The sequence below is a fragment of the Elgaria multicarinata genome, chromosome 3 (genome assembly GCF_023053635.1).
Source record: "Elgaria multicarinata webbii isolate HBS135686 ecotype San Diego chromosome 3, rElgMul1.1.pri, whole genome shotgun sequence".
NCBI classification, from domain to species: domain Eukaryota; kingdom Metazoa; phylum Chordata; class Lepidosauria; order Squamata; family Anguidae; genus Elgaria; species Elgaria multicarinata.
This window is the reverse complement of record NC_086173.1, coordinates 148,650,576-148,672,757: the sequence shown is the minus strand read 5'-3', so window position 1 is coordinate 148,672,757 and position 22,182 is coordinate 148,650,576. Positions and strand designations below refer to the sequence as shown.

General features: G+C 46.1%; 1 protein-coding gene across 1 annotated transcript; it reads right to left on the bottom strand.

Annotated features, from left to right (window-relative positions):
- Window positions 1-183: 183 nt before the first annotated feature.
- Window positions 184-18,175, bottom strand: TUBB (tubulin beta class I). Its single transcript, XM_063122289.1, has 4 exons — window positions 17,939-18,175; window positions 4,776-4,884; window positions 3,639-3,749; window positions 184-2,972 (listed from the first exon to the last, which is right to left on the bottom strand). Exons 1-4 carry the CDS (start codon window positions 17,993-17,995, stop codon window positions 1,915-1,917), a joined length of 1,335 nt encoding a protein of 444 aa, XP_062978359.1. The 5' UTR covers window positions 17,996-18,175; the 3' UTR covers window positions 184-1,914.
- Between the last annotated feature and the right edge of the window lie 4,007 nt (window positions 18,176-22,182).

The window sequence follows — 22,182 nt, the reverse complement described above, 5'->3', positions numbered from 1 at the left end:
TTTGATAAAACTGATAAACCAGTTTAGTAAACAAAGAAAAAAGTACTAGACCAGGTGATGGAAAAGATCGATTTTTTTCCTGTACCATCCCAGAAGGTGAAGAAAGTAATTTTTATGTCATGTTTTTTGTACAGATGGAGGCTTTCACAGGGACAGTGATAACACTCAATACAAAAAGGAAACTTTAAGAAAAACCTTTTTATTTGTTCACAAGACATCTTTTCAATATGAAAAAAGAGGGATTTTTTTTTAAAAAAAAGAAGAGGAAAAAATCAGTGAAGAGTTGCGGGGAAGCTGAGGTAAAAGGCAGGAGACTGGGGGGGGGGGGGGGGGAAGCCAAGATAGAGGAATGGTGGTGAAGCCTCTCAAATATCACCATTTGGGCAGAATCAGTGGCTAAATATATATTGTCCCTTTACACTGAACCACTCATTTGGACTTGACCTACCACCAATGAGTTTTACCTCTGCTTTTGTTCACATTTCTAAGAATCAAGCTCCTTGACATCTTTCAGGGTGGCTACAAATCTATTTTAATAGTAAGATTATTACTTTTATGACAACAGCCATAGAAGTTTGCCTCCCTTTGCAATCTCCTGCTGTTTGGTTTTATTCCAACTAGCACAAATGTAGACACCCTCTCAAACAACGCTTACCTTTACTGGGTGCTACCCAGCTGTGTAGGGTTCAAGCTTCACATGTTATTCAGGTTAAAAATGGTTTTGAATTCCCTTGGGAAAGCATTTTACGGGGCAGTTCTTTGGAATACAGTAACGGGAAAGCAAGGCCCAGCTGCCATCTGCAAGCACCAACTCATATTTAGAGTGAGCAGATGAACACTGAACAAAACCCCACTTTGTTCAGAAGGCAAGATGGGGCACAGGTTTAAAATCGCTTAGGGTCAGGAATTTGTACCATGTCACATGTTTTGGTCAGTAAAGCTACTTTGGGGGCCTCATGCATTTGGGGGACTTTAGAGCCAAAACAGAGCACAGATCCTGGGGGGCAAATGAGCGTTAATAGGAAGGAGCCTGACCAGTGTTTTTCTATTGCACACATGCGATATTAAAACCATATAGCTGAACACCTTTGACCAGTGGTTCATGTTAAGGGAATGTGTGCTTTATTTCTCCAATTCAACAAGCTCCTTCTCCATCAAGGGTGGGGAACCTGTAATCCTCCAAACGTTGCTGGACTTCCAACTGCCCTAACCCCTAAGCCTGGACCATGCTGGATGAGGCTGATGGAATCCAACAATACCTGGAGAGCCATAGATTCCCCACCCTATTTTACAATAACCTTAGTTGTTTAAGACGTACAGCTCTTGCTTCAATGGCAGTTTCTTCAGAGATTAGCATCTGAGATCTGCAGATCAGGGAATCTACCCATTCCAAATCATTCTCGCACCCATTCTACATGCCATCCAGAGACAAAATACCTTCCTGTTAGCAAACGCAATTTGAAACCATCAGCTTGTGGCTCATCGGATCAGTAGCTCACACCAGCAGAAGCCAGATAGCACTTAGAAAATATTACATTTGGCAGGAGGAGAGACCTACGTATTTCAGGAACAGGTCTCCATTTTAAGACAACTGCCTTTCTACATATGTGGTTATGCGTCTAAGGCAGCCTGGCGCCCACCAAATACCTTGAACTACAATTCCCATCATCCCCATGATATCACCCACAGGCTACACCCACCACCGAGAAAGAACACATAGAAGAGGCGAGACCACCACAAGCCAGTATTTAAATGGAGGCTGCCCCATAAGAGAAGCCTGGAGGAAAGATTGACAGAGCAAGCTGGAGAAGGAGGAAAAAGAAACAGAACATGGAGATGCAATTTGTTTTTGTTTTTTTAATTTTTATTTTGTGCGGATTGATTTTATTTTTTTTAAATGGGAGCAGATTAACCTCACGCTTCTTCCTCAGCCTCCTCACCGAAATCCTCCTCTTCCTCGGCTGTGGCATCCTGGTACTGCTGGTATTCGGAGACCAGGTCGTTCATGTTGCTCTCTGCTTCTGTGAACTCCATCTCGTCCATGCCCTCGCCTGTGTACCAGTGGAGGAAGGCCTTACGGCGGAACATGGCTGTGAACTGCTCGGAGATGCGCTTGAAGAGCTCTTGAATGGCTGTGCTGTTGCCAATGAAGGTGACTGCCATTTTCAAACCCCGGGGAGGGATGTCACACACAGCCGTCTTGACGTTGTTGGGGATCCATTCGACGAAGTAGCTGCTGTTCTTGTTCTGCACATTCAACATCTGCTCATCCACCTCTTTCATGGACATACGGCCCCGGAAGACGGCTGCCACAGTCAGGTAGCGCCCGTGGCGGGGGTCGCAGGCTGCCATCATGTTCTTGGCGTCGAAGACTTGCTGCGTCAGCTCTGGCACTGTCAGGGCCCGATACTGTTGGCTGCCACGGCTGGTCAAGGGGGCGAAGCCGGGCATGAAGAAGTGGAGCCGGGGGAAGGGAACCATGTTGACAGCCAGCTTGCGAAGGTCGGCGTTCAGCTGTCCGGGAAAGCGGAGGCAAGTGGTGACGCCGCTCATGGTGGCCGAGACCAGGTGGTTCAGGTCGCCATAGGTGGGAGTGGTGAGCTTGAGGGTACGGAAGCAGATGTCATAGAGGGCCTCATTGTCAATGCAGTAGGTCTCGTCCGTGTTCTCCACCAGCTGGTGCACTGAGAGGGTGGCGTTGTACGGTTCCACTACTGTATCGGAGACCTTGGGTGATGGCACCACACTGAAGGTGTTCATGATGCGGTCAGGGTACTCCTCGCGGATCTTGCTGATCAGTAAGGTGCCCATCCCGGAGCCGGTTCCACCACCCAGGGAGTGGGTCAGCTGGAAACCCTGCAGACAGTCACAGCTCTCTGCTTCCTTCCTCACTACATCCAGGACTGAATCCACCAGCTCAGCACCTTCTGTATAGTGACCTTTAGCCCAGTTGTTACCAGCTCCACTCTGGCCTGAAGGAAGCAGGAGAAAGTGGGAGAGAAACTGTAAAGCCTGGGCTAAGGCGGGCATCACTTCCTCAAGTTACAAGCGACTCTTTGCTTCCCAGCCTATTCCCATTAGGTTCATTCGGTACATCTCCTTGCGCACAAGGCTGTGCTTCTCCCATCAGTTTACTGCATGGGCCAACACTGCAGGGTAATGGTAGAAGCTTTTTTTTTTTTACAGCCTTTTGACTTTTCCCATGTCTTTTTAAGAGGTGTGAATTATGCTGTGGGGGTCCCCATGATCCTGCCCCATGGAAAAAGCATGGGAGGCCCTCCCACCATGCAAATGTTCCCCGAAAGGGTTTTATAAACAGACAATTCTAAGCTCTGCAAAAATCCTCAGTGAGCCCCCCACCCCATAATTCAAATTTGCCCAAGATTTAGGGGCACTTTAGTCACCCTTGCACATTTTGAAGACCACCATCTTGTGTCCACAGCATCAAAATGTGAGAGAATGGTTTGGGCAGCCACCAGGCACAAAAGCCATATGATTCTCTTCTTCCTTCCACAACAATATAGAAGGCCAGCTTTATGGAAGGCTTTTCTTTAAACCCAGTCAAGATAATCACAGCCCCTTATATCCTTCCCCGCCAACCGTAGACACAAGCAGCAAAGGGTGAGACCGCATCTTACCAAATACAAAGTTGTCTGGTCGGAAGATCTGGCCAAAAGGCCCAGACCTTACTGAGTCCATAGTTCCGGGCTCCAAATCGACCAAGATAGCACGAGGGACGTATTTGCCACCTAGCAGAAAGAAGGGATAAGTATCAGGTTTGACGCCGCCGATGCAACAGAAAGACCACCCCACCTCACATGCATGACTCTTCCCATGAGAAAGAGAGATCCCAATTGCACTGCTGGTTTAATATCCATGCAAGGTATTAGTCCTCCTGGCTTTGCTAAGCTTTTAGACCTGGGGTGTTGAACCTCTTTCAGCCCGTGAGCCACATATCTTTTAGGAGAAGCTGTCGGGGTGGTGGTGGTAGGGGAGGCATGCATTCCAGTGGCAGGCAGGTCCAAAGGTAAAAAGGATGGTGGTGGTTGTTTTTGCATATTTTAGCATAAAGCTCTAACCAGTAGCTAAGCCTTAAGAAGCATTTCAACCTACATGAATGGGAAAACACCGATCAGTGGTTGGTGGAAAGCAGGGTGGGGCATGGGGAAGGAGCTCTTAGCCTTCTGGGGAAACTTGGGAGGAACAGGCTGGGACCCCTGGAAAGCTGAATTTGGATCCCTGGGCCTTAGGTTCTGCACCCCTACTTTAGACACTGGAAAGAATTGTGCACAGGTGGACACCTTTAGCAGGAATGCGCTAGAACCAATGCAAAAGAGGCAAGCCTCAAAATGGTACCGATAAATAAAAAGAATAAAATAGTTAAGTTGCCCGACACGTTTTGGCAGAAACCTTCTTCAGGAGCACAAGATTTCAAATTTGTTGTGTTATTCTAACAGGGCAATCTTTCTCCAAGTAACGTTTGAGACTTGTCTCTTTTTTTCTTTTCTTTTTTTGCTCTTTTATAACAAGAGTCTGGAAGTGGCACAGAGCTTGAGTGGTAAAATAACAGTCCCTTTACTATAGCTCTGTAGATTTTTCATATTCTCTTTTCGTACCAGTGCCTCGGTCAAAAGATAATGGACACAGGAACCAACAGTAGCAGAGTGAGAGAGGAAGACAAGGCAGTCCCTGCATGGTCGTGCAGTTTGGGAAAGTGGACGGAGGCACTCCAGAGCATCAGTGCGTGCAGTGGCAAGGAAATGAAAAATGCTTACCAGTGGCCTCATTATAGTAAACACTGATGCGGTCAAGCTGCAGGTCGCTGTCTCCATGGTAGGTTCCAGTGGGGTCAATTCCATGTTCATCACTGATCACTTCCCAGAACTGCAGGGGATAAACAGAAAAAGAAAGATTCAAGCTAGAGGAAATGTGTCTACACACACCCTGAAGAAACAACGGGGTTAATCTGTGGGAAAGACACATATGATTGCCGCCTGCCCACATGGTGGGCCCTTTTTTCCATTCACAGAAAAAGCAGCTTCCTCATAGTTAGAGGAAAGCTATAGATTTGTGACTTCATTCCCAAGCAAGATCTTACGGTGAAGTTATTTTGCAAATGTCCCCAAGATGCTTTCTCCTAATTCTAAGGAAGTCTGCAGGACAGTACTTAAACAGTAGATACCTTAGAGCAGCCTTTTTCCAACCCGGCACCCTCCATATGCTTTGGACTACAATTCCCATCATCCATGCCCATGGGCTGAGCTGACTGGGGCTGATGACAGTTGTAGTTCAATACCTCTGGAGGGTGCCAGACTGGAGAAAGCTGCCCAACAGCATCTTGATAAGTGTGGGCAGAAAATAGTCCCAAACGCCAGATGTTTTAGACTATGATTCCCAGCATTCCTGACCATTGGCCATGCTGGCAGGGGCTTCTGGGAGTTGCCAAACATCTGGAGATTTACCTTCTGCCCACCCATGATATGTGTATCTCATGTTTAATAGTTAGAGCTGTCATCCAATCAATAATGAAACCTGCACTTATTTGCACATGCCCACCTTAGGAGGAGCAGATTTGAGGAACAAGTGTAGTTAAGTGGCAGAGAGCATGCAGAAGATCCCAAGTTCAACGCCTGAAATTTCTGATTAAAACAAGGCTCATGGAAGTAGGCGATGGAAGAGACCTGCGCCCAAGATCCTGGAAGGGAAGGCCACTACCAATAAAGAGAAGACAATATTGGGCTGGATAAGCAAGCAGTAGCCTAACTTGGTATGAGGCCGTTTCCTTTGCATCAGAGACAGCATCTCACCCACCTTTCAGGGAGGATCCCTTCCTATGCCAGACGGAAACACCCAGGGGGCAGCGGAGGGAGGGAGAGAAAAGAGCATCTTCTTAGAGGATGCCTGCTGCCTGCAGTTTTTGTAAGTTACTTCGTTTAACATAATTAACTTTGGGGGAAGTGCTGCCTGGCTAAATAAAGCACTCTCATTTAGTGGGACATATCGGTTGGAAGGTGAGCCACCTCCAGTATTCGAGGCAGTAAGCCTGTGCGCACCAATTGCTGGGGAACAGGGGTGGGAGGGTGCTGTAGAACCAGGTCCTGTTTTGTTGCTCCCTGGTCAACAGCTGCTTGACCACCGTGTGAACAGAGTGCTGGACTAGATGGACCTTTGGTCTGATCCAGCATGGCACTTCTTACATTAAGTATTAAAAACCTTTAATGAAGAAAATTTGCAGCCCCAATGAACATGGATGTAACAGTTTCAAACTGGGAGCGCTGCAGAGGTGAGGGACGGACAGTTGACAAGAGAAACAAACTCTGCACATGGTCAGGATTACTCATTAACACCCAAGTTGTTCCGAAGCGGAGCTTGGGCAGTGAAAACCGGTTCTAGGGCTCAACTGCCTCTCAGTAAGACCTGGGTATGTAGTTATGGTAAAGTATGGATGTGACTGGGAAATGTGAACATTGGGCTACTTCTTCAGCGACCATAAAAAGACCATCTCTGCTGTTCTGGCTCTGCAGCTCCCAGTCACTTCACAACAGTCACGTGCTCCTTTTCACAAGAGACACAGTTAATATCTTCCCTTGGAAAGGGCAAAGGGGCTGACTCAGCAGATGGAGCAGCCGAGACAATAACTGCCTTCTTCCCCTGAAGAGCAGCCATGGGAAAATAGCCATTTACCCAGAGGCATTGGCTTCATACCCAGCACCTCCTGCCTAAACCCAGTGGAGCTGGTGGCTCCAATGTCAGTGGGGCGGTGAATCCACTCTGGGTTTTACTCAGAACTCTAACGGAGCTCTGCAAGGAGCAAATACTACTATTTTCAGCAATCACTAGTCTTCCACTTTACAGCCCTTTAAGCTAGCATTGCCACCCTTTCCTTCCAGAGAACCAGGAGTGTGACCCATTAAATTAGGCCTGGGGGCCAAATCCATCTCACCTGGGATTCACCAGAGAGCTACACCCCTTCCCTTGCCCCCCCCCAGCCACTAATTGTCTGGTGGTTCCCCCATTTTAGTGCATCCCCCCTCCATTCTGAGATTAAAATGCCTCTCCTAGCTTAGTTACATGCAGTAAGAGCATCAAGCTGAACTATACTGGTATTTTGGTCCCTGTCCCTTTGGGCTTGCCCCCCTTCAACACTGGAATGCAGCCTCTGAAAACTTCTCTAAAATGGATTTCGGCCCTTGGGTTGAAATAAGTTTTGGTCCCCTGCGTTAGTGTGACATTTTTTTCATATACCAGCTTCCTTTGCTTTGCACATTGATTTGTCTACCAGAGAACCCTGCATCTTGCAGAAGATTCTGAGGGAAAATTCTAGGGCACTGTGTCAGTTCAGAGTTGTGGCCACAAGCCAATTGAACCTCACTATTACCTCATTAAAAACTAAAAACAGACCCTAGAATAGCCACAACACAAACACTCACAGCACAAAACTGGCAACGGCAAAATCTTGGTCACCAGCATTGATGTTCTCCTTGAGAAACTGTGCATAAACGTCTGAGGAGATTCAGGCTCTCAGAACACAACTGGAAAGCCAGTGCATTGGTCTTCTTGACACAGAGGCCTTAGCTAGACCTAAGAATTATCCCAGGCAAATGGAGGGGTCGTCCCTGCCTGCTCCCGGGATCCCCTGTGTGTCATTTGGATACACAGGCATGATCCCGGGACGATCCCAGGATATAGGCCTGGTCTAGCCATGGCCACAGTGATCATGTTCACACACAACAGCAATCCTGGGTTAATTGCTGAAATCCAACAAGGGAGTGTGCTGCCTCTGCTGCATTCTTCACTCCCACTTTCAGTTAAGAACCTATGACTGCTCTGAATGCTTTAGGAGCTGAACAACCCGGAGTTAACCTACAATTTGTTATTGGGTTAACTCCGGATTGTTTAACCCCTAAACCGCCTAGAGTATCCAGGTTGAGACATCACACAGTGTGATCACAAGGTTATTAACTGAAAGCAGAAGTGAGGAGAATGCCGGAGGCAGCACGCACACCCCTGCTAATTTTGACAATTCATGGATTATTAATCCAAGATTGCTATTATATATGAATTGGGTCATTAGAAATAATTGACTTTAGAGTACAGGACACCTGCTGTAGTGAGAGTCTAACAAGGTGCACATGTTTAACAACACGCACACACAGCGTCCTGTTAACCTAGCTGGGAGAGATTCCATTTGGATCTATAGCATGACTCTTTCACCCTCCTTCACCCCCTCAGTATATTTAGGCCAGCTGCTTGGAACACAAGCGAGGTCTCTCTTTCACTCACACGCACACACACACTCCAACAAGCTTTCAACCACATGAACTGGACAGATGGCAAAGGACTGAAGCTAAGCTGCTTGTATCCGGCCTCTGTAAATCAATTCCCCGCAAGGGATTATAGCTCCTTCTGAAAGCCAAGAGTCCCAAGGTCCCTAGGCAAGGGGAGAAGAGGGGTGTGGGGGTGTCCAATGAGACCCAGGGAAGCAGATCTCCAAGGAGAGCAGGTCCGAGAATGTAATCTTCCAGGTCCACTAGCAGGATTGTATTCAAAAGATACATCCTATTGTCCATCGGATAGCGCTAGGGTGGGATGTCAGGATCGTTAGGAAACTAGATTTTGCATGGAGTGTAAATGGCTTGAATCTCTGGTCCTGTTGCTTAATCTTTCGGGGTTAGGGTGAAGGCCCAGCCTGGCTATCTTCTTAGTGAGCCTTTCCTTCTGAGCAACTAGGCACCTGGGTTTTCTTTCTAAGTGCTGGAGGGAATGGATTGGAAATGGGGACAGGACACACCCACACCACTCTTGAGATGACGTAGGTATGTTTGAAAACTAACAGGTTACAGCATCGAGAGCCATCAGGCCTGTCCCCCACCCCCAGCCAAATTTAAAGAGGGTGAGTCACCCTACCCTTAAGCCCGCTGTGCTGAAGAAGGGAACAGAGTCCACTGAAGAGTAGGGGACAAGGTAAGGTAGCATTAGCTTTAGAAGCAACTATGCAAGTTGAATGCACACTCTTTCCAAACACACAGACCCTTCATTTCTGCACTTCACTTCTATAGGACACTGGGTAATCAAATCCAGCAGGGAAGAGAGGCTGCTATACAGGCCCATCTGTCCATACCCTGCGGTGAATAGGAATGGGAGAGAGAAGAAAGGAGGCCTCTTAAGCTGCCACAGGAATCCATCTAAAGCTAAAAGGAAAACAGGACTCTTATTTTTTAGAATTCCACACACACACACACACACACACACTTTTCTTGCCTCCCTTTAGACCACAGCTGTGTGTGGCGGGGACAAAACATTCCAAGCGTTTTTCTACACCCTGGTAATGGTTGACTGGAGGGACACAGGCTGCCCAAGCCGGCCTGCCATCCGCCCTCCTCTCATGCCCTGGAAGGGACCCTCCTAGAGAGACAGCTGCTCAGAAGGAAAGGCTCACTAAGAAGGTAGCCAGGCTGGGCCTTCACCCTAACCCCGAAAGATTAAGCAACAGGACCAGAGATGACATTCAAGCCATTTACACTCCATGCAAAATCTAGTTTCCTAACAATGATGAACTACATCCTCTGATCAACCCCCCCCCATAACTTTCCAAGACAAGATCCCAATTTTAAGAAAACAAGCAAACCTGGAACATTACAAGATGGTTTCCTGTTCTTATGTTTAGAGAGAAATTGGGCAACCCAGAAACTCAACCTGAGGCTTCGGGGCTTTCTGTCTGGTTCCCACCACTTGACCTCTGACCCCAGCCTCCCCTTTTCCAGTCCCCCTCTTATTGCATCTCTCCATTATTTCCTCTCCTATTGAAGTAGGCCCAGGCAAAGGGCTTTTTATGATGACGACGACATTTATATTTTGCCTTATTCCCATTTACAAGGAACCCAAGGCGGCTTACATGATCCTCCTCCTCTCAATTTTATCCTCACAAGAACCTTGTGGGGTAGGTTAGGCTGAGAGTCAGCGCCTGGCCCAAAGACACTCAGCAGGCTTCATGGCTGAGTGGGGAATAGAACCCAGATCTCCTGAGTTTCAGTCCAGCACTCTAACCATTACACCACACTGGCTTGGTGTGAGACCATTCCTCTTTGGAGCAAGCAATCTCCCAATTACTAACCCCTTTTTCAGAATCAGGATGGCTGAAGTCCCCCGTTGATACCTTTCCAAAGCAAAGTTCCTCCTAATTCATATGCAAGTATGGAACAAGGGACAGTTGCTATTGTTAGGTAGCACTGGGGTTAAGAAGTTGAGCTGTAAAGCATTTCAAATCTCACCACTGCCATCTACTCAGTGGGGGGCATTTGACAATCTGCTTTCTTCCAGCCTCAACACCCCACACCGCCATATGGGTATTAGAAAACTAACTAACAGGGCACTTAAAGACTGGTGAAATAATGTATGTGGGGCACGCTATAAACATGAAGCATTCTCTTGTGCATGGATGTATTCTCCCATATGGGCCTGCCTGTGCTCAGAACTTCTGGGGAGGCCTTTCTCTCAGTCCCACCAACATCCCAGGCACGCCTGATGAGTATGCGGGAGAGGGCCTTCTCGGTGGCTGCTCCAAGGTTCTGGAACTCCCTTTCCAGGGAGGCTAGGCTGGCTCCCTCTGTGTGAAGCAGGCAAAAACTTTTTTTTGTTCCGGCAGGCTTTTGGAACTACTCTGGACCTGTGTTAATGTATTGGATCCCCCACCCTTTTTAATCTGTTACTTTTTAAAAAACAAAACATGTTTTTAATTTTACTGCAGGTTTAATTCTATTTTACTTTTGTAAATTTATATTTTTATGTTTTAATTGTACATGTTTTAATCTTGTAAACCGCCTTGAGTTTCAGTACTGGGAAAAAGGCGGGATATAAATAAATATAATAATAATGTTCTAATCTCTTGCTACAACCAACATGATATGCACATGTTTTCAAGTTCACACTTAAGTAGGTTAATATTTAATGGACCGGACTTTGTTCAGAGAGGACAGAGATCTGGTGGAGGATTCCTGTCAATGGAAAGGGGGGTGGGGAGGCCACTCTCAAATTCCCCCCCCTCTTCCACACAGGGTGGGGAATCCTCTAGAACACCCCTCCTCCCACTGGATCACAGCTTATGAATGGAAAGGTGCTTTCTGTTCACAAGATGCCCAGGTAGGATCCAAGCCATTGTGCTCTCAAAAGATAAAATTTAAGGTTTATAATCATGGTTTGTTTTTGTTTTTTTGCTGCTCTCTCTATAAGTCTCTTCACAGATGCAGCTTCATCCACCTGACCCTGGGCATCTAAAACCTTTAAAAAAAGAATGCAGTGCTTTAAACTAGTGTCATAACCAGAGTAAATTACTGCAGGGATGAAGTTACGGTTGGGTGGGTTCTATCCTTGTACTTACACATAGAGCATGAACATCCCAGAATTCTCTCTGCCATTCCTTCTAAAGAGGATTTAGTCCTAACAAAGTGTGTAAGATTTATATACCCTGAAAGGAATCTGCACTCCTCATCCCCTCTTGCTTTAATAACCAAACAAGAACAAAAGAGAGAGTATGTTTGTGGTTTGTTTGGGCACATCCACACTATGAAATTTTAAATTATTTTAAATTGTCAGAGATCCCCCCCAAAGAACACTGGGAAGTGTAGTTTAAGGTGTGACTACACGTCCCATTGCTTTCCTACAGGTTCCAGGCTTCTTTGGGGAAACCCAGACAGAAGGGAGCACGTGCAGGAATGTCTTTAGTAAAGGACCTCCATTAAACACTTGCGTGAATACCTCTTCCAATTTGGAAAGCTGGAGGAGTACAGCTCAAATTTGGTTCATAACGTCTCCACCAGAAGTTCCCATTCAGATCTTCTCAGGTTGGAGAACAAAGTTTGAGCCTCCTGTGCTATGTAGCACAGGAGCACTATGCTGGGCCTATTCAGACAATACATGGTTGGGCTGCTAACCCATTTGCAGCAAATGGTTAGTGAGCATGTTTAAACTGTGGTTGTGTAGCCACCATGGTTAGGAGCGGTTCATACAATGTGCTAAGCCATAATGTTTATCCATGGCTTAGTGTGTCGTGTGAATAGGGTCATAGTCAGTTGTTAAGAATTCACACACACCCCCCAAAGAGATGTTATCTACCCAGTGCAAATATTAGTTTACACAATATTTCCCCAGAGAGATCAAATAAATCCTAAATAATAGCTTTATAAAAGGGATGGTTTATAATAAGTTTAGGGACAGCCTACAAAATGGGAGTTTCTTTAGAGATGCACCTTGACTCCTCCTCATGTTATTTATGGATTTTCTTTAGGCCTGGTAATGTCCAAAGGACGACCAGAGATAATTATTATGATTTCCCCAACAGCAAAAAGCTAGAATACTGAAATTCATCAGCAACCAATCACAGAATGCAGCTTGTGATCCTAGTAGGGAAATGAAGAACAAAAAGATAAATTTAGCTTTTGCTTTGAGATGTTTTAATCCTATCACTCCATTATCTGCTAGGGTAAGGTGGAGCAACATATAAGCCCCAGGATAAGACAGAGTTACTCACATCCCATAATACATCAGTTAGGAGAAGTAGGCCCTTTGGTAAGGGTGGGTGATGAGCAGAGAAGGAGATCATTCTAGACCACTGTCTTTCCCTCAAATAGCTGCCTTGTTCCTTCAGTCACTACTCACAAGGCTTTTCTACATTTCCTTAAAACACAATGTAACTTTTTGGTTGTCTTGCTACGATGAATGCTATTTTTTCTTTTTCTAAACCTCATTCTGCCATAAGTATTAGAATTAGACAACATTGCTGTTTCTAAATCTTGCACTTTTTTTTTTAAGCCAATGATTTTCTTTTGAGAATTCCCCCAAACTAAAAAAGATGGACGGCATCTTCACACAATATGCTTTTTAGGGATGCACCTGGATACACACACATTACACAGCCACATTAAGGGCCAGGACTGATTGTAGTCCAGCGACAAGTGTATTCTATGCCAAACCCACACTGGTTAACAAAGCTCAGAAGCATTATATTTTCCCACTGTTAATGCCCTACAGAATTTACCAAGTCACACTCTTGTTTGTTTAAAAAAGCCACCATTTTTAGAAGAAAAGGCGATCTGGTGACAAAGCACTTGCAACCCCCCACAAGTGTTACATTTACTCTGTAACTGTGCAGACAAGTCAGTTGTTTTTAAATTGGGAATATTCCTTATGACACAAATTCCAAAGCAACCAAGTTTGCACTAAGTTTTCATAAGATCAGACATGCTCCTATGCCCTACCTGGTGGCCTCCAGAGGTGTGGGACTACAACACCCATTATCCTCAGTGAGACTGGCTGTCTGGGGTTGATGGGCATCGCAGTCCAACCCATGTGGAGAGCGCCACATTGGGGAAGGTTACACTACAGTTTGCTCCACTCAAAGACTCTGGCTTTATCCCCCCTCCCTTTTTTTTGGCCTTGAAGTCAGTGCCAAGGGAAAAACTCATCCTGGCGGGCCAAGATTTGCCATTTCCTGGCCAAACACGCCCAAGGCACTGCAGATCCATAAATTTTTAAATACACCAGGGGTGGGTGGGGGTGAGCTTGGCCAAGCCTCACCCAGACTGCAGACCCAATCAGGCAAGAAACAGCACACTTGCTCAAAACGTCAGCCCAAGCAACTGCGGGCGTTGGCAGCTCTAGGGACTGAGTAGATACTGTGGTGGGAAGCCTTTGTTCCACAGGAACGTGGCGGGCGATGATCTGAAAGGAAGGATGCTCCTCACTTGGAAACCACGCACCTAAGCAGAATTCTCCTGCTCCGCTGTCAGAGACAGACACTCTCTTTTTTTAATTCATCAGGTGCCAGCAGAGTTCCGCAGACCCGCCTTCCTGCATACTAAAGCATGTACTGCAATGTAGGTCATGCAGAGGTGAACCAGGGCGTGGCAGCTGGGAAATATCAAGACACTGGATTACTGGGTGGATCTTAAGAGATTAAACCTTCTTTTTCTAGAAGCGGTGTTGCTTCCAAGCAGCAGAACCACTATCCCTTAGCATAAAACACCGTTCTTTATTCCAGATCATAGCCTAAGGCAATGCAGGGTTCAGCATTAAAAAGACAACCTCTGCCCCTTCAACACCACTATAGGACAGTGTTCTAGAACTGAATTACCTTTATTTCAGAATTGAAACCCTACAATTTATCAAATCAGGGCATGTCAAAATATATCATGATTTTTTATGGTACGCGAACCACTTGGCAACATCCCGTCTCACACCTTCCCCCCATCCCATGCTGTCATAGTCTACTGTGACCAAGAAATAGAACCAAGGATGGGGCTATGCAAATAGGAGGGGGCTTGATTTTCAGTGACTAGGATCCCCTGCAGGAGGGAGCAGTTTTTGCTCACATCCTAATGGTGTCCATGAGCAAATGTTTTCTTTATTCATTCTCCCATATAAAGGAATAGTTGTCATTCTTTGGAGACAACAGTAGTGTTGTAGTTAAAACCTGACCACGACCCACCACAGCCTCCACTTACTGAATTCTGGAGTGATGCAACATTATGCATGTGCATTGAGATGATTCTGATCTCCCAAGGGGTCCTTACTGAAGCCCTCCCTCCACCCACATCCTGCCCCACAAAATGGCCATTGTTCTAGAATATATTATATAAATATGAGGCACAAACACACAGGTCTGGGAAAAGAACAGCCTCTAGGATTTTCATTGTGTCCCTTATTTAAGGTGATAAAATGGGCAAAATGATCCTTCAGTGTACCAACACAGGTTGGCATAGGAAACATGCAAGCTTTGGGAGTGCCACGGAGCTCTTTCTGCCTAATGAATTGTGTGAAATCCCAAAGCTTGTGTATTCCTTAGACTGAACCAACTCTGACCATGTGTGATTTTATTTCCTTTAGCTATTGTGCTCTGGAATCTATTATGATCTACCTAATTTAAAAAAGGAGGTTGTTTTATTTAAGGGTGACCTGAGAATAGCTCTGCTGCGCCCTTCTGGAACACTTTGATCTGCCATTCATTATGCTAATGTTTAAAACATGAAATATTCCAGATAAAGTCTCCGACCTGCACAGAAGAGGAAATGCGTAACAATTCCCTGGATACCACCCCCTATTTTGGAGTTGGGGGGATAATGGCAGGACAAATAGGTGTCCACAGGGTGCCTGCCATTGTTTCCAACTCTGCTATAAGGGACACACCTTAGAGCCATCACTCTCTGCACAGCATAAGACCGCTACTCCCAGTCTGCATACTTTGGAGCAAGCCTGTTCATTTTAATAGGGCTAATTGGAGTAAATGGACTGTTGTACCAAACCACTGCACAAGAACAGTTAAATCTGGATTCAAGCCAGTTCAACATCTAAGGAGCTATGCACATGTCAGCACTACTGAGGAATTTTAGGGTGGCTGGCAGCCAGTTCAAGATAACCAGGCTCATTTACTTGGAAGATACTGCCACTATTTAAGCAGGCAAAAAATGAAAAGAAAGAGAGATTCATCTTTTTGCTCATGATTAATGACGATGCCACAATCTGCTGGGATTTTTAGGTCATTGCATGGTGTTTTTTTACAAGTACTGCTAGGAAATGCTTCAGCCCTCCCTCTCTCTCTCCTACCCCCTTCCTTTGCTGGAGAGTCCCACCCAGTCAGCAGCCATTACACGCACAAAGGCCTGGTAATGGTGTCTTGGCTGCTTAAGAGGGAAACTGAACGGAGCCAAAAAGCAACGTTAAGAGAAAAGGCAATCGCTTAAAAAATAAATAAATCTGACTACCTAAACAAGAAGAGGAGCAATCAGTGAAGTCCGGAAATGTAAAGGGAGATGAAATGAGCCAGCCCTGCGGCCATGTGCTTGCCTGCCCACAGACAAAGAATGGTGGAAGATGGTGGGCGGGCTAGAAGGGGGGGCAGAGAGAGAGCGAGAGACACACACGGGCCATTTGGCGCCAGAAAGGGCATTTGCTCGGAAGAAAAGGAAAATCAACCCTCACGATTCTTTCTGGGTCATAAGGAAATGTGTGTGTGGGGGGGTGTTTGTTAATTTTTAGATACTAAAAATTTCAGATCGTTCTTAGCAAGCTTTAAGGGGGGCACACAAGAGTGTGTTTTCCTCTTTTTGCAAACAAAAAGATGACCCCCCCCATGCTGAGCTGTGTGGGGGGCCATCTTTTCCCTGGGTTCCTATCCTACTGCATTCGTTTATTACAAGCATAGCCACAGTATGAAAAAAGATGTTGGGGGGGGGAGGAGGGACCTCCCCTCCATCCGAATACAAAAGAGGGTGGGGGAGGCACTGGCAGAAGCTATTCTACTACTCTTATAATAACAGCCCTAGAAGGAGCCCCTCCTAAATCTATGGTTGGGAGGGAGCGTTTTCGCTAGAGACTCCTTTATTACTCTTTGATTGATCGTAATGGATTGCTTGGCGGGGTGGGGTGGGGTGGGGGCTTTGCAGCAGCTCTGGCAACAAATCCCCCCCCCCATTAAAAAGCCGCTTCTTAAATGCAAGCGAGATATTCAGCAAGGGCAGTTTTCAGCCCCTCCCTTTTGCAGTTCTGGAGTAGCGATTGCTAAAAGGCTATTTAGTTGCTAAATTCAGAGCTCAAGAAAGGCTTTTCGGCTAGCGGAGGAAATCCTTTGCAAACAATCCCTAAAACAAAAGAAACACACCACAAGTTAAGGTTTGAACGAGAGCGGCTTTCTCGTTGACCCGCAGCGGGATTTACTCCCGAGTAATCCAGCCTGGGGTAGCGCTGGCCGCCTGCAAACCTCTGCACGCTTGTTACGTGGAAGTCAGGCGTGTGAGTCATGGAAACCATTAAGATTTTTGGTTTAAGACCTCTGAAATTGACAAGGAAGGACGGGTGGGGCGTAGGATGGGAGAGGAAATGGGACTGGCGCGCGGACAATATAATAATCTAGTTAATTTCACTGGGCAGATAATCCGCAGAGAGAACGTTAAGATCTGCCTTTGGGGGTGAAGGAAGAGATCTTTTAGGGAATTGCCCTTTTTTCCACCAGTTGATTGATCCCAGATATCAGCAATCGAGAACATGGTTTTACTTCTTCTACCTCCCAATCGTGTCCCCCCACACCTAAGGTATATACATATCAGCTAAATACTACCGCCCCCCCTTAAAGACACAAATAAGAGGCAAGCCCACTATCACGATGAAGCAGTCCAGCTTTTGTTCTACCCCTCCCCCAATTCAAATTGCACCTCGTTTCCGTAATCGATTTGGCGCTTAAAACCTACATGCGACGTTAGAACAGAGAAGCTGGCGGGTGTTTGCTCACCGTCACCACGCCGGAATGAACGGCGGGAGTTTTGGGGGGGGGGGAGAGAAAGAGAATATCGCCTTCCTGGCTGAGTCATCTGCAATAGCGTCTGATCTACAGTCTAAATCCCACTAATCTTAAATCGCAGAATTTATTAAGGAAACATAGTGACGGAGGTGGGGAAAATGGAAGACGTTAACAGCGCTCCGTTCTCCCATTTAACAGACAATTTTCAGAGGGAAGAGTTTTAAGCGATCAGTAAACAGGTATTAGTTATTATATTAGCTCTTTTTTTTAAAAAAAATCAATCGGAATACACACACACACCTCCCGCCCAAATCTTTTCCTCTCGTACAATAGCGTTGCCTAGAGGCAGCCCACTTCACCAAGAACGGAAGCACCGCTACAACACGTTTGAAACCCAGTTTATATCTGAAAATGATCGTACGCTTAAAAAATAATAATGCAAAATCTTTGGTTAATCCTCTTTTGCAGTTCGGGTGCATCCATGTGCACTTCATTCGACAAGGACCGTTTTTGCCACCGTGGCAAATATTTTTAAACCACGACTTGATCTGCTCCTCTGCCCCATCCCACCCTCAAATCCAATCGTAGTATCCTTTCTTACAGCACCCATCTAATGTTGCATTTACATGGGGAAAAAATTGCCATCCTCACCTTAGCACCGATCTGGTTACCACATTGCCCAGCTTGAATGTGTACGATTTCCCTCATTTTGCCTGGCTTTTTTAAAAAATCACTTCCCCCACACTTTTGTTGGAAAGGAAGGTTAGACTAGACCAACGCCGCGGCTCCTTTAAATATAGAACGTTGCGGAGCACAAGGTTCTCTTCTGCGAACGTGGCGGCAGGAGCTAAACGTTCTAAAGAGGTGGCGAGGAAGGCTGGAGAGAGCGAGACAAAGCTTTTATAAACTGGCGGGCGGTCCGCGCTCCGATTGGCCGAAAGGGATCGGGAGCCGCGAGCTGATTGGACGAGGGCAACAAGAGACACGTGGTGGAAAAGTGGGGAGGGGAGGCCGAGCTGGGTGTGGCAGCTGATAGAGCGAGGGAGCTGCTGGAAGTTGCAATTTTCCTTTTGTTGTGTCAAAATGGGAGCAGCAGAGACCGCTATCGAGTGGGTTTGGCCCAGAAAGATGGGGGTCGCATCAATGAGATAAGGGCTCACGTGTTCATGCTGCAGGATTCTAGGCAAGATTCCCTTTTACTGCGACCACAGTGCTTTCATGGTGTGTGTGCAGCTCAAGAGTACAGCCCCAAAATGTCTCTTTTGTTTTAGTAGCTAAATGCCCATCCTTAGTGCAGGCACTGAGTGAAAGCAGGGAAATCCTTTGAGATCCATGTCTGCAATAGCCCACCCAATATTGGGAATTGGGGAAGGAGGAGCAGAATTTAGTTCGACACCTTATCTCTCCCCGCCCCCCAAATACCAGTGAACGGGAAGGATCCGTTTCTTTGGGGAAAGACTTCAAGGGTTGCACTCACAGACACCATTGTATCAGACAATACATTTTCTCACAGCCCCCGCCCTAGAGAATTAAGCTTTCTCCACTCCGGGCAGCCTCATCCTGGCTAGGTTGTGAAAGAACACTGGGAACTGGCATTTATGCAGCGTTTGTTAGGTTTCAGAGGGAAAAGATGTTAATGAACTGTTCAGTCTTCGTGTGATAGTGAATAATGTGATATGAAATGATTTGATAGGCCTATTGTAATGTGGCTTCTGTGCTTATTTAAAATGTTGCTGATGCCTTGGAATTTTTAATGAACTGTTTTTGTAATGTTGTATTGACTGTTATGCTATACAAATAAACGGATGGTGATGATAAATCAGTTCTAATACTAGGAGGGTGGGGGGAAATAGGGGAGCCCTCTGCAAGTCCCACCTATGACTCTTCCCAGGTTTAGCTACCCCACCCCACCTCCATAGCACTAAGGGGGCTGGGGCCCTTCAGTTCCCTTGTAATTTTAGCATTGATGACAATGCAAACAGCCCAATCCTGACCATATTTACTTAGAAATACATTGGATTGATTTGGGTGAGACTTTAGGCGCAATCCTGTGTATGTTTAGACCGAAAAAAGTCCTATAGCTCCAAGCATTCCCCAGCCAGCATAGCTGACTAGGAAATGCTGGGAGTTCTAGGACTCATTAGGTCTAAACATGCATAGGATTGCACCCTTAGGGCACTTATTTATTTATTTATTTAGAGTATTTTTATCCCGCACCTCAGCCAAAAGGCTCTTGGAGTGGCTTACAATGTATCAATAAAGAAGAAAGTCCCTACCCTCAGGCTTACATTCTAAAAAAGACATGACACACAAGGAAAAGTGGATGGGGAGGGAAGAGGGAGGGGAAAAAAGAGGGAGCTGGCTGGGGCATTCTGGGAGTTGTAGTCCAACACATCTGGAGTGCCCCAGGTTGAGGAAGGCTGCTCTAGAAGCTCCCCCATTAGGCTCAACCCACTAACCTTGCTTGCAATTGAAATGCATTCATCATCACTTCCTTGCTCGCCTTTCCTCCTGCTTAGAGATTCCTCTGCCCCATGGCAATTGTGCTATGGGTTTCTGCAGGGTTCTGTTTTACCACCACCCCTTTTTCAACATTGCAGGGACACATTAGGAGAGGTTATCCAGGAATGTGGGCTGAGGAGGGGTGTGTCAACATTTGCGGATCACGCACAGCTCTACCTCTCCTTTTCATCTAATACAGGTGATGCGGTCAATGTTCAGAATCAGTGCTTGGGCAGGGTAATGGACAGGACAAGGGCCAAAGAATTGAGACAATGAGCTCCATCACACCAGCGATTTATTGCATACTCGCCATGCCTGGTATGAGGTTTTGCAGAGCGGTACTCATATGACGTCCACGTGCTGCACTCATTTCACCTCTTCCCCTCCATGTTTCGTTTCTTTTTGGAGCGGGGAAAGTGTGGATTATTTTCCCTCCCAGTGAAATAAATGTGCTCCTCCCTCCCGTGTATTGCTGTTGTTGCGTTCTGTCTTCTTTGTTGGGGCGTGTGTGTCTAAGGGCGGTCTTGCTAATAAAAGAGGAGTGTGTGTTTTCTCCACTCAACCATGAAGGGGGAGGGGAAAAGGTCCCATTTAACTCTATGTTCTTACTCCTGAGTAGGCATTTTCACCTTAAAAGAAATGTGGGAAATCTACCGTCCTTGCCTGTAGCTCCCTCATTTTAAAATATAAAGAGGTCAGAATTGGCACTGTGATTGCTCTTAAGGAGGGCTTTCAGCATGCCAAGTTTGAATCAGATCGGTTCATCCCTTGATTTTTTAGAATTTTTTAAATCCCCCCCTTAATCCCATTTTGCTGGAAGTCCACCAGTGTGAATGATCGATCTTCCTTTCCTTTGATAATGCGAAGCTGTGCATCTCCAAGTTCATAAACTACAGATCTCCTGGTTCCCTTATGCAAGAGTAAATCCCATTGATTTCAACTGCATTTACATCCAAGTCATACTAAAATAGATGCATGCTTACCTTTGAGTAAACCCCATTGAACAGAGAGACTTGCTTCTGAGTAAACAGAACTGACTTTTAATAGTGTAGTCACTCAGAAGCTCTTTAAAAAAAAGAAAAGAAAAAAAAAGTCTAAAACAGCAAACTGGAAAGAAGTGCTCTGCAACCCTATGCTTACTTCTGAGGTCTTAATTATAACAAAACACCAGCATGTTTTAGCTTAAAGATCTTGCTACCAGCAACCACACCTTGAGAGAGGTATTTCAGTCTTTTATAATGGGGGGGGGGGGAACTGCACAAATGCTGAGAAACTACCAAATTGGTGGGGTGGGGAGGGAAGGGGACATGTCCCTCCAGAGAACTCCAGAGGGGCAGAGTGGGACCCTGGGCTTGAGGTTCCTCACCCCTGCTTTAGTCAAGGGGGGTGCAAGTTTCGGTGTGTGTTTTAAATGTTCTTTTCCCATTCAGAGGGTGGGGGAAGCCCTTCCACTTGGGAACTGGAACATGGTGAAAATAGCTTTGCAGAGGAAATTGGAGAACCTCAGCAAACTTGATTCTCGCTGGTTCTCCCACCCCCTACTGACAACCCGGCTTGTGGTTGTAAAAACAGGCCCTGAAGAATGTCTACTAAACTAATCTTTCTCTTCTGTTGCTCTGATCGCATCATCTCTCCCATTAATCTCTTTCGTTAGCTTGCCGTCATACTTCTCATTAACACCAAGGTACTAGACCTCACTTTTAAAAGCACTTTGCCCAGTGCCAGACCTAGACACATTTTTCCGCCTGAAGCAACTGGTTCCAAATGTGGTATCCTCCCTGTGCAAGAGCCAACAATTGCTGCACCATTCAGACTCCAATTCTTGCCTTCGTATACGCCCCCCATATGGTGCCACCTGAAGCAGGTTGCTTCATCCTGCTGCATGGCAGGGCCGGCCCTGACCTGATCATTCTGTCCTACTTACCTTCTCCCTAGGACCTTTTCCACTTCTTCCTCTCTGCTCAAGTTTCCCTTTGTTTCCTTTCCCCACTTCCCTGGGACTTTTAGCATGCTGTTCCACATCCCACGCTATCTGTCAAGCTGCTTCCTCTTTCTTCTTTCAAGTCCCCCTTCAAGCCCCATGTCTTTTGCAAATGCTTTCCTTGAAACACATTAGCTTCATGTTTCCTGCCTCTCCACTGCTTTTATCCTCCACATCCACTGTACTCATCTGGCAATCCCTGGCATCTCCCACATGTAACGTTCTTCAACAGGTGAGTCAGAGTTCATCCAGAAAGAGTTCCTTGAAAGTAGTGTTGGCAAGTATCCAGAACTTGCAGCTGAAGTATGCACAATAAAAGCTTTATTAATTAACACAAGCATCTTGGAGCAGAGAGAGTAACAAGCTAACAAGACACAAATTTAACTGTTATATATAAACTATCACAACTGAT